This window comes from Octodon degus, unplaced genomic scaffold (assembly GCF_000260255.1).
Source record: "Octodon degus isolate 3935 unplaced genomic scaffold, OctDeg1.0 scaffold00013, whole genome shotgun sequence".
NCBI lineage: Eukaryota > Metazoa > Chordata > Mammalia > Rodentia > Octodontidae > Octodon > Octodon degus.
The window spans coordinates 17,994,007-18,007,818 of record NW_004524589.1 but is presented as its reverse complement, the minus strand read 5'-3'; the positions used below and the strand labels follow the sequence as shown (position 1 = coordinate 18,007,818).

General features: G+C 37.7%; 1 protein-coding gene across 11 annotated transcripts in view; it reads right to left on the bottom strand.

The window, feature by feature from the left end:
• Rbm26 (RNA binding motif protein 26) overlaps positions 1-13,507 on the bottom strand; it is a 90,913-nt gene extending 77,406 nt beyond the window's left edge. For 7 of the 11 annotated variants that reach the window (XM_023709600.1, XM_023709605.1, XM_023709602.1 and 4 more), the window contains exon 1: positions 11,749-13,505. In XM_023709600.1, the coding sequence (XP_023565368.1) occupies positions 11,749-11,819 (71 nt within the window). In that variant the 5' untranslated portion in view covers positions 11,820-13,505. Of the gene's footprint in view, positions 1-11,748 lie in introns of all 11 variants that reach the window. The other 4 variants (XM_004626270.3, XM_004626271.3, XM_023709604.1 and 1 more) reach the window with 3 other exon arrangements.
• Between the last annotated feature and the right edge of the window lie 305 nt (positions 13,508-13,812).

Here is a 13,812-nt window from a genome sequence, read left to right as displayed (position 1 = left end):
AAAAATCCCCACCAGAAAGAAGGCTCTAGCTGGACTTCCCACTCTCCAAAACTGTGAGACTTTTCATTATACGTTATCCAATTTGTATTATCCAGTTACAGCAGCAGAAAATAGACTAAAGTAAGTCACATCAATAATAAAGTACTATTAAAATAAATTGTAGTGTATTCATATAATTAAATACTATGGAGCCTTTGGAAAAGACTGTAATAATACACTCTTTTTAGGAGGACATGCACTGTCAACCTGATATATTAGTTGTCGTAACATACAAATATGATCCTATCTAGTTTTTTAAAGAATACACATACATAACTACAGTATATAATACATGCTAATTTTTACAGGTACATGTTTAAGAGTCAATTTGAGAATCATAAAGATGTCACTTTTGGTTTATACTATCCAACTAAATCATTAAACATTTCAATGAAAAATACTTAACAAGAAATCATGTTAGCTTAACTAACTTGGCCTATAAAATAGCACTGAAATTATTATAACTATATAGCATGACTAGCAATTGAATACTTGTCAGCAACAAGAGAAGTTACAGATATATGCAAAATATCAATACTATTTTAAGTAGTAAAAAGGCTTACTTAAAAGAATGCCTATGCAGTTATTCCATTTATATGAAGTTCTAAGTCTGCAATACTACTACTGTATTTAGAAAGAAAAGTTTTAAAAAGCACTTTCTTCTAGATGCAAGAAGCAGACTAAGGGCTGGCCTGATAGTTCAGCAGACTAAAGCACCTATTTAGGCAGGGAGCTGGGGCTGTGGTTAGATCCCCAGCGTGCCATGCTGGCCCACATGAGGAGCACGCTGAGAAGATTATTGAAGATTATTGAGACTAGGCATGGTAACACTCTCTTGTAATCCCAGCACTTGGGAAGTTGAAAACAGAAGAGTCACTACAAGTCCAATCTACATAGTGAGACCCTGCAGACCCTGTACTAAAATATAGAAAAAAAAAAGAAAAACCAAACTAATGAAAATTTCAAGGAAAATGGCAGCAAAGTCCTTTAATTTCATTTTGAATCACAAAAATGAGATGCATTTGCCAAAATATAGTATACTTATTTGTACATTTGACTGTATGTAAATTCTAAAGTTAAAAGAAAAACCTAAACCCATACTTAACTCTTAACGATACATATATTTTAGGAGTAAATGCACTCACTGATGACTGAAATTCACTTTGAAATGAAATGGAGAACACAAACTGACAAACACACTGAACTATAAGTGGCAAAATCTAAGTGATGATGTATCACTGTAGTATTACAAACTTCTGTACATTTGATTTTGCTTAATAATAAAATGCTAGGAAAGTGTTAAGCAACTATAGGAAAATTCTGATGATTATTTAATATGGATTGAATCTTACCAGGAATTTTATTTAAAAAATTGAATGTGGAATAGCATACATAAATCCATACATTTCATTAAGAGTCTAGGATTTTTTTCAAAAAAATGTCTAAAAAGAATAAATCCAAATACCCATTTTTAGTACATAAATGAGATGGTACCTTGAAGCACTAGGAAAACACAGATTAAGAAATCAATTGTATAGAGGTAACTCTGTACACAGCTCAATACAATAAATCAGTAAAGCTTGATCCATATTTCATACCCAACTACCAAATACATTTTAGGTAGTTAGAAGATTCAACTGTTAAACCAAGCTCTTAAAAGACCTGGATGACACCACTAGAAAGTTCTGAAAGACAATCTGTAACTGCACTGAATTTCTGGATCATTATAGCATGACATGGTCTATAGCATGGAGTCATTTATTCAACTTCATTAGCAGTAGCAATTCCATTAACATACTTGCAAAAAGGAGGACTAGTGTGATAACTATTGCTATATTTTTCAATATCATCAATCCACTTGTCTCAGAACAGGAAAATTTTTGAATTGCAAATGACCCAAAATCCAGACTCCATGAACTAAAATAAATCCAACTACATAAAATGAAAGCTTCCTATATTAAAAAGTTATCGAGCTATATACAGTGTTACATGCCTGCAGTCCCAAATACTCAAGAGTATGGGCCAAGAACAACTATATGAACACAGAAGTATGAGGCCTGCCAGAGAAACATAGTAAGGGAAGAAAAAAAAAAAAAAATACCATAAACAGAACTGATATAAACGTCAATATGGAGCCAGGCATGGTAGTGCTGGAACCCCAGCTCTGGGAAGGCTGAAGCAGGAGGTTCACCAGTTCAAGACCAGGAAAACTATACAGCAAGAATCTCTTTCAAAACAAACCAATATATAAATGTCAGTGCAGAGAAGAGAAAGTTGCAGCCCCTATTCACAATTTCTCTGACATGGAATAAGATCAACTTTAAAACAAAAAACCTGGAAAAATTAGGAAGAGTATAAATAGGTGACAAAAGTGTGTGAGTGTATGCATCTGTATATGTTCTTTATACGTAGGTCTGGCTCCTAAACAGTAAAGTTTCTTAACCTAATTCATATGGCAAAGGCACATTAAATGTATGTTGGCAGTTTCTTTTCTGGAGGGTATAAAAAAAAAATAAAAAAAAAATTGTAAGAAACATTGTTCTCTTCTAACAGCAACAAAAAAATAGTCACTTAAAATACAAAGTTAGGATGGGTATGGTGGTGCACAGCTGTAATCCCAGCATATGAGGCTGTGGCATAAAAACTGTTGGAGTTCAAAGCCAGCCTAGGCTACAAAGTGAGTTCAAGGTGAGCTAAACCTGCATAGTGAAACCCTGTCTCAAACACACACACACACACACACACACACACACACACACACACACAGTCATACTATTTCTCTAAAGATCTGACACACATAGGCACAAACACACACATACAAATGAACTAACCATCAGAAAGTGACAAGTCCTCCATAAGAAAGAAACCCATGATTACACAGATCCTTGGTGAAAAGTCAAGAACAAAACCATGCCACAGATGGGAGGTATCCGCAAATCCTTAAACCATTTTTAAGTCACATATGGTCTGTCAAGACAGACGAGAACCTGAAGTTTCTGAAGCCACAAAATAAGATAACACCCACTCCTATCACCACTTAGCAATGAAAAATTCCAAAGTAGTTCTGGGAGCAGTGCAGGGAACTAGAAAAGATCACCCTTCTATGTAATTGTCAAAACATATCTGAAATCAGTAATATACAAAAGAATGAAGTCTCACAGAAAAAGTGAGGCAGAAAAATTAAGACATTAAATGATGGAAAAAGGGTTCGATCCCTGGCACCATATGCTGCACCAGCCCCACCCTCCAGGTGTGCTGAGACAGCAATGGACTCCGGGCATGGTGGCACACCCCTGTAATCCCAGCAGTATGAAGGCTGAAAAACAGGAGGCTCACTGTAAGTCTAAGCTGTGTAGTGAGGCCCTGTACAAAAACAAACAAACAAACAAACAAAAAGAAAGAAACCATAGGATGGAAAACATCAAAACATCAATACAAAGTGGTAATCCAAGAATAAAGCAAACTGTGCACTCATCCCTATGCACATGAAACTACCAACCAAATAAAAAGAACAAAATGTGAGAGGTATTACAAGGGAAAATTATATGCACTCACTACACACAGGCCAACAGAAGCTGAAATGACATATTATTTCTCATCAAAGACAAGACAGAGGCAATGGAACACAATAAAAGAGCTGAAAGAAAACAAACCAATAAACTGAAAATCTATGAAATTTGAAAATCAGTAAGATTCCTCAAAAGAATCTAAAATTCCACTTAATGCAGTTATTGCCCTTCTTTCCCACAGTGTTAAAAAGAAACCACATGACATGATACACCAATGCCCATATTTATAGCAGCACAGTTCATAACAGCCAAATCTTACAAGCAGCCTGCATGTCCACCAACAGACAACTGTATTTTTTTTTAAAAATGTATTTATACACAAAGGAATGCTACTCTGCCATAAAGATCAATCTAAATTATTTATAGGAAATCAGATGAACTTTGAGACAATAATGTTAAGTGAAATAAATCAGACTTAAACTTGAAAAAAAAAGTTTCTCTTATATGAGAAACACAAATTATAAATAAAATGCAAAGTAAAACACAACATGAAGAAAGAAGATAGACCTTTCTCAAATGGGAAGGGGATGAAGAGATAGAGGAAGGGAGAAGAGGAACAAGGGATGAAAAAGGAATTAAGATGTGCTCTACACATGTACCAACTCTACACAAGAAATGTAGTTATACACTACAAACATACTCAAAAATAAAAAACTTAGAAAGAAAAAAGGAAAGCAAATTAAACCTGTAAATATTTTTAGAGGAATAATAACAACAAAAATTTGAAATAGAAAACAACAAGAAAGTCAGGCATGGAAGTACACAACTGTAATTTCAGCAGCTCTAGAAGCTTGAGGCAAAAGACTGCAAATTCAAGGGCAGCCCCGGCAGCACAGCTAAACTGTATTTCAAATGAACAGGAAAAAACAAAGGCTAGCACTGTTTTATAGAAAGAAGAAAAAGAAATTGACAAACTGATAGAAAAATTAAACAAGACAGAACAAAATCACCAACTGATATAAAAGAGAAAATGAGTGCAATAAATTCTATAGCCAATAAATCAATACATGCAATAAATGAGTAAAATACTACAATGCAAGCAATAACCATGTCAAACTTGGCAAGAGAAAAATCCTTAAAACTCATAAACTCAAAACTGACACAATGCGAAGCAGAATACCTACATAACACTACACTTCCTAAAAAATTTAATGACTATGTAATCATACTTCCCACAACAAAACTTTGTTTTCAGAGGTCTTCACAGAAAATAATATTAATCCTAAAATCCTTCTAATAAAGAAGACCAATGCTTCTTCTAATTGTTTTGTTATCAGCAAATCAAATCTAGCAGTATGTATTAAAAAGATAAAACATCATGACCAAGCAGGGTTTATCTCAGAAGTACAAAGCTGGTTCAACCTGGTTAATATGTGAAACAGTCCATGTTCCATAGTAACCCAAAAAGGGCGAGGGGCTAATATGATGTCAACAGATGCAACAAAACAAAACAAAACAAAACAAATTCAATAGTCTTTCATGACAAAAACAGTAAAAGAATTTCCTCAATTTGGTAAAGGAATTCTACAAAACAACTTGAAAAATAATTTTAAAAGTTTTTAAAAATTTCACAGTTATCTGAGCCAGGTACAGCTCAATAACACAGCACCTGCCTGCAAGTGCAACATTGTGAGCTCCATTCCCAGTACAAAAAAAGGGGGGAGAGAGGAGGGGGAATAGCTCGGCAGATAAGTGCCAGGCTAAGTGCAAAGTACTGAGTTCAATTCACAGAACCAAAGGGGGGAAGGGATCCTCATGTTATCAGTTATACTGAACACTTAGATCTCTTTCCTCTAAGGATGAACAAGAGAGAGATGCCCATGCAATACTGTACTGAAGCTGCTAGCCAATACACGCCAATACACACACACACACACACACACACACACACACGTACATACCAAGTTTGTGGAGCCCATTAAGAAACTCTTAAATTCGATGCAAATGTTCAAGTACATCTTACATCCTAGGCAAGGGATTTTTTTTAATATTGTAAACAGATATGGAACACACATTGAAAAGTTTTAAAAGCCAAATGGCATGACTTATAAAAGAAACCATCTTTGAACAATTTCTGACATTGCCAGTCAAGCGGAAGACCCAATACTATTATGGGCTACTGGACTCTTTTAGAATATTTTGCTGAGTTTACACACCTATAATATTCAAATAACAGAACTTAACAAAAAAAAGTATACAGATGTATGTCCATTTTGTATCTGTGTATTCAAAGTGGTTAGGATAAATAGTTACATTCTCTTAATGAACAGTGATTTGTTCTAATGGTGTTTGTAAATGGGATATCATGTCCGCATCTTGTACAGCAATTAACCACTAGGAAGAATGTATGCAATGTGTTAATTATTGAAACTGTCCTACCAATTTGATTTGAAACTATCTCATTGCTATTTATCAATAAAATTATGGGGAAAAAAAAAGAAACCATCCATGAGATTTACCTTTGCTCATTTCATTTGTACTGCTATAACAGAATACCACTGACTACACAATTTGTAATAAACACATATTTATCAGCTTACTGTTCTGGATAATAAGTCCAATAAAAAGTCCAAATTCAGAGAACTAGGTGGTTTGGCAATTTGGACACCAAAATGGAGCCCAAAAGGCTGCATCCTACAAAGAACATTCCTCACATGACAGAAGGTAGAACAGCAAAGAGGCAAAGGGTGGCCAAAGCTGTTCTTATATTTATAAAGTCAGTTTTCTTATCTTAATCATCTTAGAGGTCCTATTTCTCAGTATCATTACAATAGCAATTAAATTTCAGAATGCATTTTGAAGGATACAAAACATTCAAACAACAAAGGAAAATAGATAAATAAGATGTATAGAACAAAATAGTTCCAAGAAAATAAAGCCATTATAACAATTTTTTGGGGAAAAAAAAAAAAAAAAACTGCAAACCAAGAAAACGAAGAGACTGATTTGAAAAGAAAGACAACATAAGTATTATGGATTCAAGGCAAATATGCAGTTGATAAGACACTATCAACACTTGTGAACACATAGGTCAAAGTCTATAAAACTTATAGAAAGCATTTAAATGTAATAAGCATGAATTCACTGGTACAAGGTAAACAGTTCAGGTTGAATATGCCCAGGGAGAAACTACAGTATATTAAAAGGCATTAAGAAATAAGTAGAAGCCAATGAATTAAAAAGGCTATTCTTAGATTTCAAGATTTACCAGTGAAAAGAAAATAAAACTGTCAAGAAAGTTAACAAAAAACATGATTTTTAAAAAAGTTTTGTTGCTACTATTACTTAACTTGCCTTAAGGAAGGGACATTTATTCACTGTGCCAAAAGGAGACAGTAGGTAGAGAAAAAAACTTAAGTTTAGGGGTAAAAAGATCACTTTGCAAACACAAAAGAAGTCTTTCTCCAAGTCAGGAACAAATACACATTTTAATGTGAGAAAAGCATACTCGTTAGTAACAATTCTGGATGAAGGAGAAAATACTACAAAAACTTCCAAATTTTCATAAATGCTAAAGTATCAATAAATGACACTTTAAAACTTTGTTCCAAGCCAGGCATGGTAGCTGTAAATCCAGCACTGAGGAGGCAAAAGGCAGGATTGCCATCAGCTTGAGACCAGCCTGGTCTTCACAGTGAGTTTAAGGGCAACCTGGACTACACAGCAAGACATTGTCTCAAAAAACAAAAACAATAACAATAAAAATACTTTGTTCCTTTTAAACAAAGTAGTGCTAATGCAATAGTAAAAAGGCATACAGAAATAAAAAATATCTGTAGTTAACAGAACATATACCATTCTAGAGTAAATTGGTTGTGCTTAAATCACTGTGCAAGTATGTATCTTAACCTCATGCTGTAGTGTGCCAGTGTCATAACAATGCTTACTTACACTTAACAATAAAACTGGGAGGTAATTCAAAACACTTTACAATGCATGCAAATGTGGTAGCAGTACTTCAGACAACTATAGTAACAGTAGCAATAGTAATATGACCTGTATTTTTAATCACCCAGTACTTAAGGAAAGAGATAGGAGGCAGGCTTTTAAATATACACATGTGTTGCAGCCAATCCTTTCAACTGCAGGCAGACACATAAAATTCTTGATATATTAACCAAGAAAAGTGACACATTTTTCTACCAGTAGAAAAGCTTGTCTTCACCACACAATACTATGTACCTCCACAGCACTACAGTCTCAGAACTAAAAAATTAGGTATTCTACTCTACACAATTATACTTCAAAATACAGTATGGGCAAATGATTAAATCCCATCACTAGCAAAACTTTTTCTGAAAAATTAAAGATTATCTCTTAAGGTGCCCCTACATATAAATATAAAAGTTGCTATTAAATGACCATGATTGTGATATGCAAATCCATAACGATGTTTTTAAGTACAGTATAGCAAAAAACTTCTTCCAAAGAAAAAAACTACAAGACAACTGTTTTTGAGGCTATAAATTATAAAAAAAGAATGTTACAGAAAAACTTAACATGTAGTTTATTATTAGCAAGTATAACTAAAATAAAAAGACATCAATCTTAATTATTTTAAAATGACAACACTAACACCTACATTTTCAATAATTTATGAAAAAGAAAACTGAAAGCACTGATTACAGACCTAACAAAGAAAATACAGATTGACAGACTTTTATTTCATACTGAAAACTGCAACCAGGCTTTCCTACTCTATTCTTCTACAATCTGAAAACTCCCCTGTCCTAACATTGGGCCCACTCTCTCTTCAATAACACCCCAAATTCTTACCATGACATGATCTAGCTCTTCTGGAGCTACCCACTGCTGTCCTTCCTCTGCTCTTTTTTTCCATTTCTTTCAATTCCTCCAAGAATCATTTTCCTCTTATTTTTAGGGCCTTCATACAATGTTCTCCAAAACTTACAAGTCTTTCATGATTTCATAGATCTCCATTCTCATCCCTCTGCCCCAGCGAACTGTTACTCATCCTTTGAAGCCGAGAGCAAATATTACCACATCAGAAAAACCTTTCCTGACTTCCCCAGCATGTATTTTAACATTCTGAACTTCTTCACAACCTGTTCACATCATCTTTCCTGCCAAATAGTTAATGGTGTTAAAAGGTAATTTCAGGTCTTGTTTCCTCAATACCTAGCACCCTACTTAGCATATTTATAGGTAAAGTTTAAAGCCAGAGACACTTGACAAACAATATTAGCTAAAAGTTAATTTCAAGTTTTATCTTAACCTTGATCTTCCCTATGTTCCTCTTTCAAACAGACAGCTTGTCAATTACAGGCTGAAGTATTTAAAGAAAAAGAAAAATCCTTTAGATAACAAACCAAGACTACAAACCACTGATCCTGAATAATTGGAATCAGTTGTTTTTAAGTTAACTAAAAAAACTACAGTTGAAATGCAATGCAAGTGAAGAGACAGGGACACAAAATTTTTGTCTGTGTTGTTTTTGTTCTTTGCAGTACTGGAAATTCAAGCCAGGGTTTTCAGATTCAGCCTCATTGTGATGCATTTTTTTATTTTGAGATAGGGTCTCACTTAACTGTCCAGGCTGCACTTGAACCTGAACCTGAGATTCTTAGCCTCCCAGCATACTGGGATGACAGGTGTGTACCATCCTCCCTTGCTACAGCAACTCACAATAGAAAAGGATCAAAATCTGAAAACTGTCTAAAATTCTATTAGCAATGCCTTGTTCATCACAGCAGCAATGACTACAGTGCTATACCCATATGAATAGGTCAAATAATAGAACATGCTTTTATTAAACTAAAGAAAAATTAGAAGCATTTACATTAAGTAGCTATAAATTATACTGTAAGTTAGTGAGAAACAGAAATGGCAGTAAAACTGATTTGAAACATTTAATTTTTTGAACTTAAAACTGAAATGTTAAAAAAGGCTACCTCAACCCCAAACATTTTCCAAAGTTTTTGTTTACCTAATTCTTATCAAGTGCTAATTACAGATAAGGTAGTGCTCTAATACTTTAATATTATTTTACAGATCAGGAAACAAAAGAACTAATATAGCATAACAGCTGGTAAGTAAGTGGCAAGGGCACAATTTAAAGTTAACCTTTAAGCTCTGGAGTCCTCCCTCTCAACTTCTATGCTATTCTCCCAACTGTTCCAATACACACAGGACTTCGTGTGTTGGGGAGGGGGGTGACGATGAGGACTGAATCCGCAGCCTTGAATATACTAAGCACACCCTCTACCACTACACTGTACCTTCCAGCCCTCCTGAGTAGAACTTCTATCTGTGCTTGAGTCAAACTACCTTGCTAAGATTACCAAAAATCTCCACCTTGCCAAATTTAAGAGCCACTCACATGCCTCCATCTTTTTTCGTCCATTCTGCAGCATCCTAATACGCTAACTTCTCTCTTCTGTCACACATTTCTTCTTTAATTTTGTAATACATAGCCCAATTTTCCTCCTTAGTCCTAGGTGTCTTCTCTTCCCTACACATCCTACCTAGGCAAACTCCCACAAATCTATGGTTTTAAATAGTGTGACTCCAAATTTCCCTGGTTCTATACATACATCTAATTTACCACTTAGATCGGTCACACGGTATACTGAATAACTGAAACCAACCACCTTTCCCTTGCCCCCTCAATATCTTCTCTCCTAGCCAGCTCTATCATCACTGATCCAGTTGCTTAAACAAAATTTGCAGGCATGATCCTTGATTTCTTTCCCTCACCTATCTTTCAGGTCTATTTGCAAAATATATTTGGTACTGTCTCCGCCATTACTATAATGCTAATAATTACCCACATCTGTGCCTACGATATCTGTTAGAGTAATGGTCTCCTTCATTTCATTTTGTCCCCTTAGCCTTCACAAAACAGGCAGAGTTTATAATCACTTCAGTTCTTGCCAGCTTCAAATCATCTTTCTACTATATTTTAAATAAAATCTTTACTTCTTACGACTTAAAAGATCCAATAGAATTTGACTCCGCCCACTTCCCCTACTTCACGCGTTTCCACTTTCGTCCCTAACCATCACAAAGCTTCCGACAACCACAGCAGCTTGACAGTGGCTCCCTTTCTCATCCTAGGAACACGCAGTGGTCATACCCTGCTAGTGGACTTTGCCTTTGGTCTTCATACTGCAAAGAACGTTCTTTGCATGATTTTCAAACAGATGGTTCTTTCTCCTGAGGTGCTGCTAAAACATTACCTATTCAGAGGCCTTTCCTGACCATCAGATTCTAAAAACTCTTACATGATCCTCTCAATGGTCATAGCTATACTAATCTCTGAAATGGTCTTATTTTACTTGATTAGATCTTGTCAACTTAGTAATTTAAAAGCTATTTCCAAAGCCTCCTACACAACAGTAACTGATTAAATATGCTGTTATTTCCCCCACTGCATTCTGTTTACTGTTAGTCAACCATTAAAATAAAGCACTTGGTCCATGATCTATCTTGTTAGCAGACAAATGCTTAAATGACAATTACAAACTCCACCCCCATTCCCAGTCGATCTATATAGCATCCCACTTAAAACTGCTAATTATTCTATATAAATGGAGATTGCATCTTAGTTCGTCTCCTCCTAAAGTGAGCCAGTGTGTAGGTGAGAAAAAGGAATTTCACTGGGCACTTTGGCACCTGTTACATCTTCAACCAATTGAGAGAGGTGCAGAGACGGCTGCCAGATGGCACATGTAAGACGTGGCCTTTCGGGGACTGTATTTAGGTGAAACATGAGAGATTTAAACTATGTTGTCCTAATCTTTATAAACGTCATTTACTTCATTTAAAGAAACAAGGTACAGGGGACTGTGCTCTTATTTACTAAAAGAAATTGACTTGGGGCCTTCAGAAAATATAGGTGCACGAGGAGTTCGGTGTCGGGTCTACACATAACGGGAAAAGCAGAGCACGGGACTCAGAGATCAGCTCAGCGATAAACACAGCTCAGAGAGCAGCCGCAGCTTAGCTCAAGCCCTCCGGGCCAGCTAGCACCCGGACGCGAGCGCGCAGCGCCACAGCAGACCGAGCCCCGGAACCTCCATTCAGCGCTCCGGCCTCCGCCGCCACACTCGGGAACCGCACAGCTAGGTGTCCGCCGCACGCCACGGCCATCCCTGCGAGACAGCCCCTGGGTACTCACATGGGCTCGAGAGTCTTGCTGAGCCAGGACTTGAGGGCCTCGAAGTTTTCAATGATCATCTTAGACACCATCCACCGCGGCCCGAGGCCCGTCACGCTCCGACCGCCCAGGTCGCGGCCGCTACGGCCGCCGCCGCCCCCGCCCCCTCTCCGCGCGCCGCCCGCGTGGACCGCGGTGGGAGGCACCGGTGGCAGGTTCCCGCGAGCCCCGACCGACGACCAGCTCCGCGGGGCCCGGCGCAGGCCCCGAATCCACGGGGCGGCAGGAGCTCCCCTTCCCCAGACCCCGGCCCAGTCTCGGGCAGCGACGGTTAGCCCGGGCCCTCCCCCTTCCCCACTCCCCAGCGAGTCTTTCCGAACCGGGTGCGCGAAACGCGCTTAGACCCCAGGTTTCTCTCAGCTTCAGGTCTAGGTGTTTGACGGCAATGAAGAAGATGCAAAAGTGAAGGAAATAAAGACGAAGGGCAGCTCAATGGGAACGATTGAGGGGGTCTCCCCGGCTCCCAGCACCCCCAGAAGATGGCTGCCGATAAATCTCGCGAGACTTCACGTCTCGCGGTAACTCCTGAAGCCTGCCGGGAAGAGACGTGAGTTTGAGGGCACGTTGGGTGTGAGCGTTTGTTTTGTACGCCTCTGCGCTCCGAGCTGCCCCGCAGTATACTTCTGCTGTTTTAGTAACTAAGGACGGACTTTGTTACGAGGGAAGACGGCTGACTCCAGATCTGTCGCTCATCCTGTGTGCGAGCGTGGTTGTGCTTGGTCTCAAAAGAGCCTGCAGAAATGGAGAGCTTTTTGTGGGCGGCCGGGTGATCTGCGCTCGCTGTGCTGCCTCCACTTACCTCGCTGCGCCAGCAGTGGCCATCCCAGGGTCGGTGTGCTGTGATGTGGACGTGATTGTAAACACAGACTAGGCCAAAGTAACGCACTGAGAGACCGCTACAGGAGTAGGGTCTCCTGTAGCAATTACTCAGTTTGTTGGCAAAGCCCTAATGACCTAGGGGTGCTGCAAGACAAAGCTGAATAAACCTTAACATCTCCTAACGTGGAACCCGCTGTGACTTTCAAAATTTTTCCCAGTGAAAGATAAGAGTTTGATTAAGAGTTTTAGTTTTCTTAGTTTAGAGCAGATTAAATTTACTCAGAGAAGTTACCTTGTATCAAAAGGGGAAGCTGCCATATGGGCATCCCAAATTAACTTCCTTTCTCCTGGGTGGTCCAGTAAGTTTGATTCCCGCCTGAGTTCTATTATTATATGCTGTCGTTAAGAGATTACGTGGAATTTTGCAAAGGATCTAAAATCCATGAATAGTGAGATGAAAATAACTCCGAATCTAAAGACACAGAAGGCCAAAAATAGTTACAGGAGTCACAGTGCTAGAATGAATTGTCTACCACCCGTCTGAGTTCATAATCTGCTAGAGTGAAGTATCCTTAAAAAATGGAAAGATTATCAAGTACCAAGCTAGTCATTTGTTCTAAAATATAGCATCTACAATAGCATACAAATTGGAATCCAGCTAATTACCGGGGTGTTGGATTTAACTAAGTAAAATAAGCCTGAAAGAAAAAGACAATTATTTATGATTCCATTTGAGTCAAGTTTCTAGCATAGCTAAAGAGACAGAAATGGAAATTGCTAGGGGTAAGGGTTGTGGAATGAGGCGGGTAAAAGGAAAAGAAGTTATTTTTTAATGAGTAGCATTTCAGTTTGCAGTGATAAAAATTGTTCTGGAGGTGGATGGTGTTGAGGTTGTGGAAAATTTTGAATATGTTTAATGTCATTCAACTGTACACTTTGAAATGATTGAAGAAAGTTGTATAGTATATACGGTACAATAAAATTTATAAATTTAATATTGCTGAATATTGAAATTATTTTGTTATATAGCCGTGCAGCGGGCCAACTCCACTAATATTTTTAAACCGTATCACCGACTATTCCAAAACTCTGATCCTCCAAGGCAGCCTTGTAAGGCCTCATCAAGTAGTAAACTTCTGTCAAATAAATTGATCATGTCATGTCCCACAGAGAGGGCTTCCACTTCTTTCTCTCCTCAAACCTTGT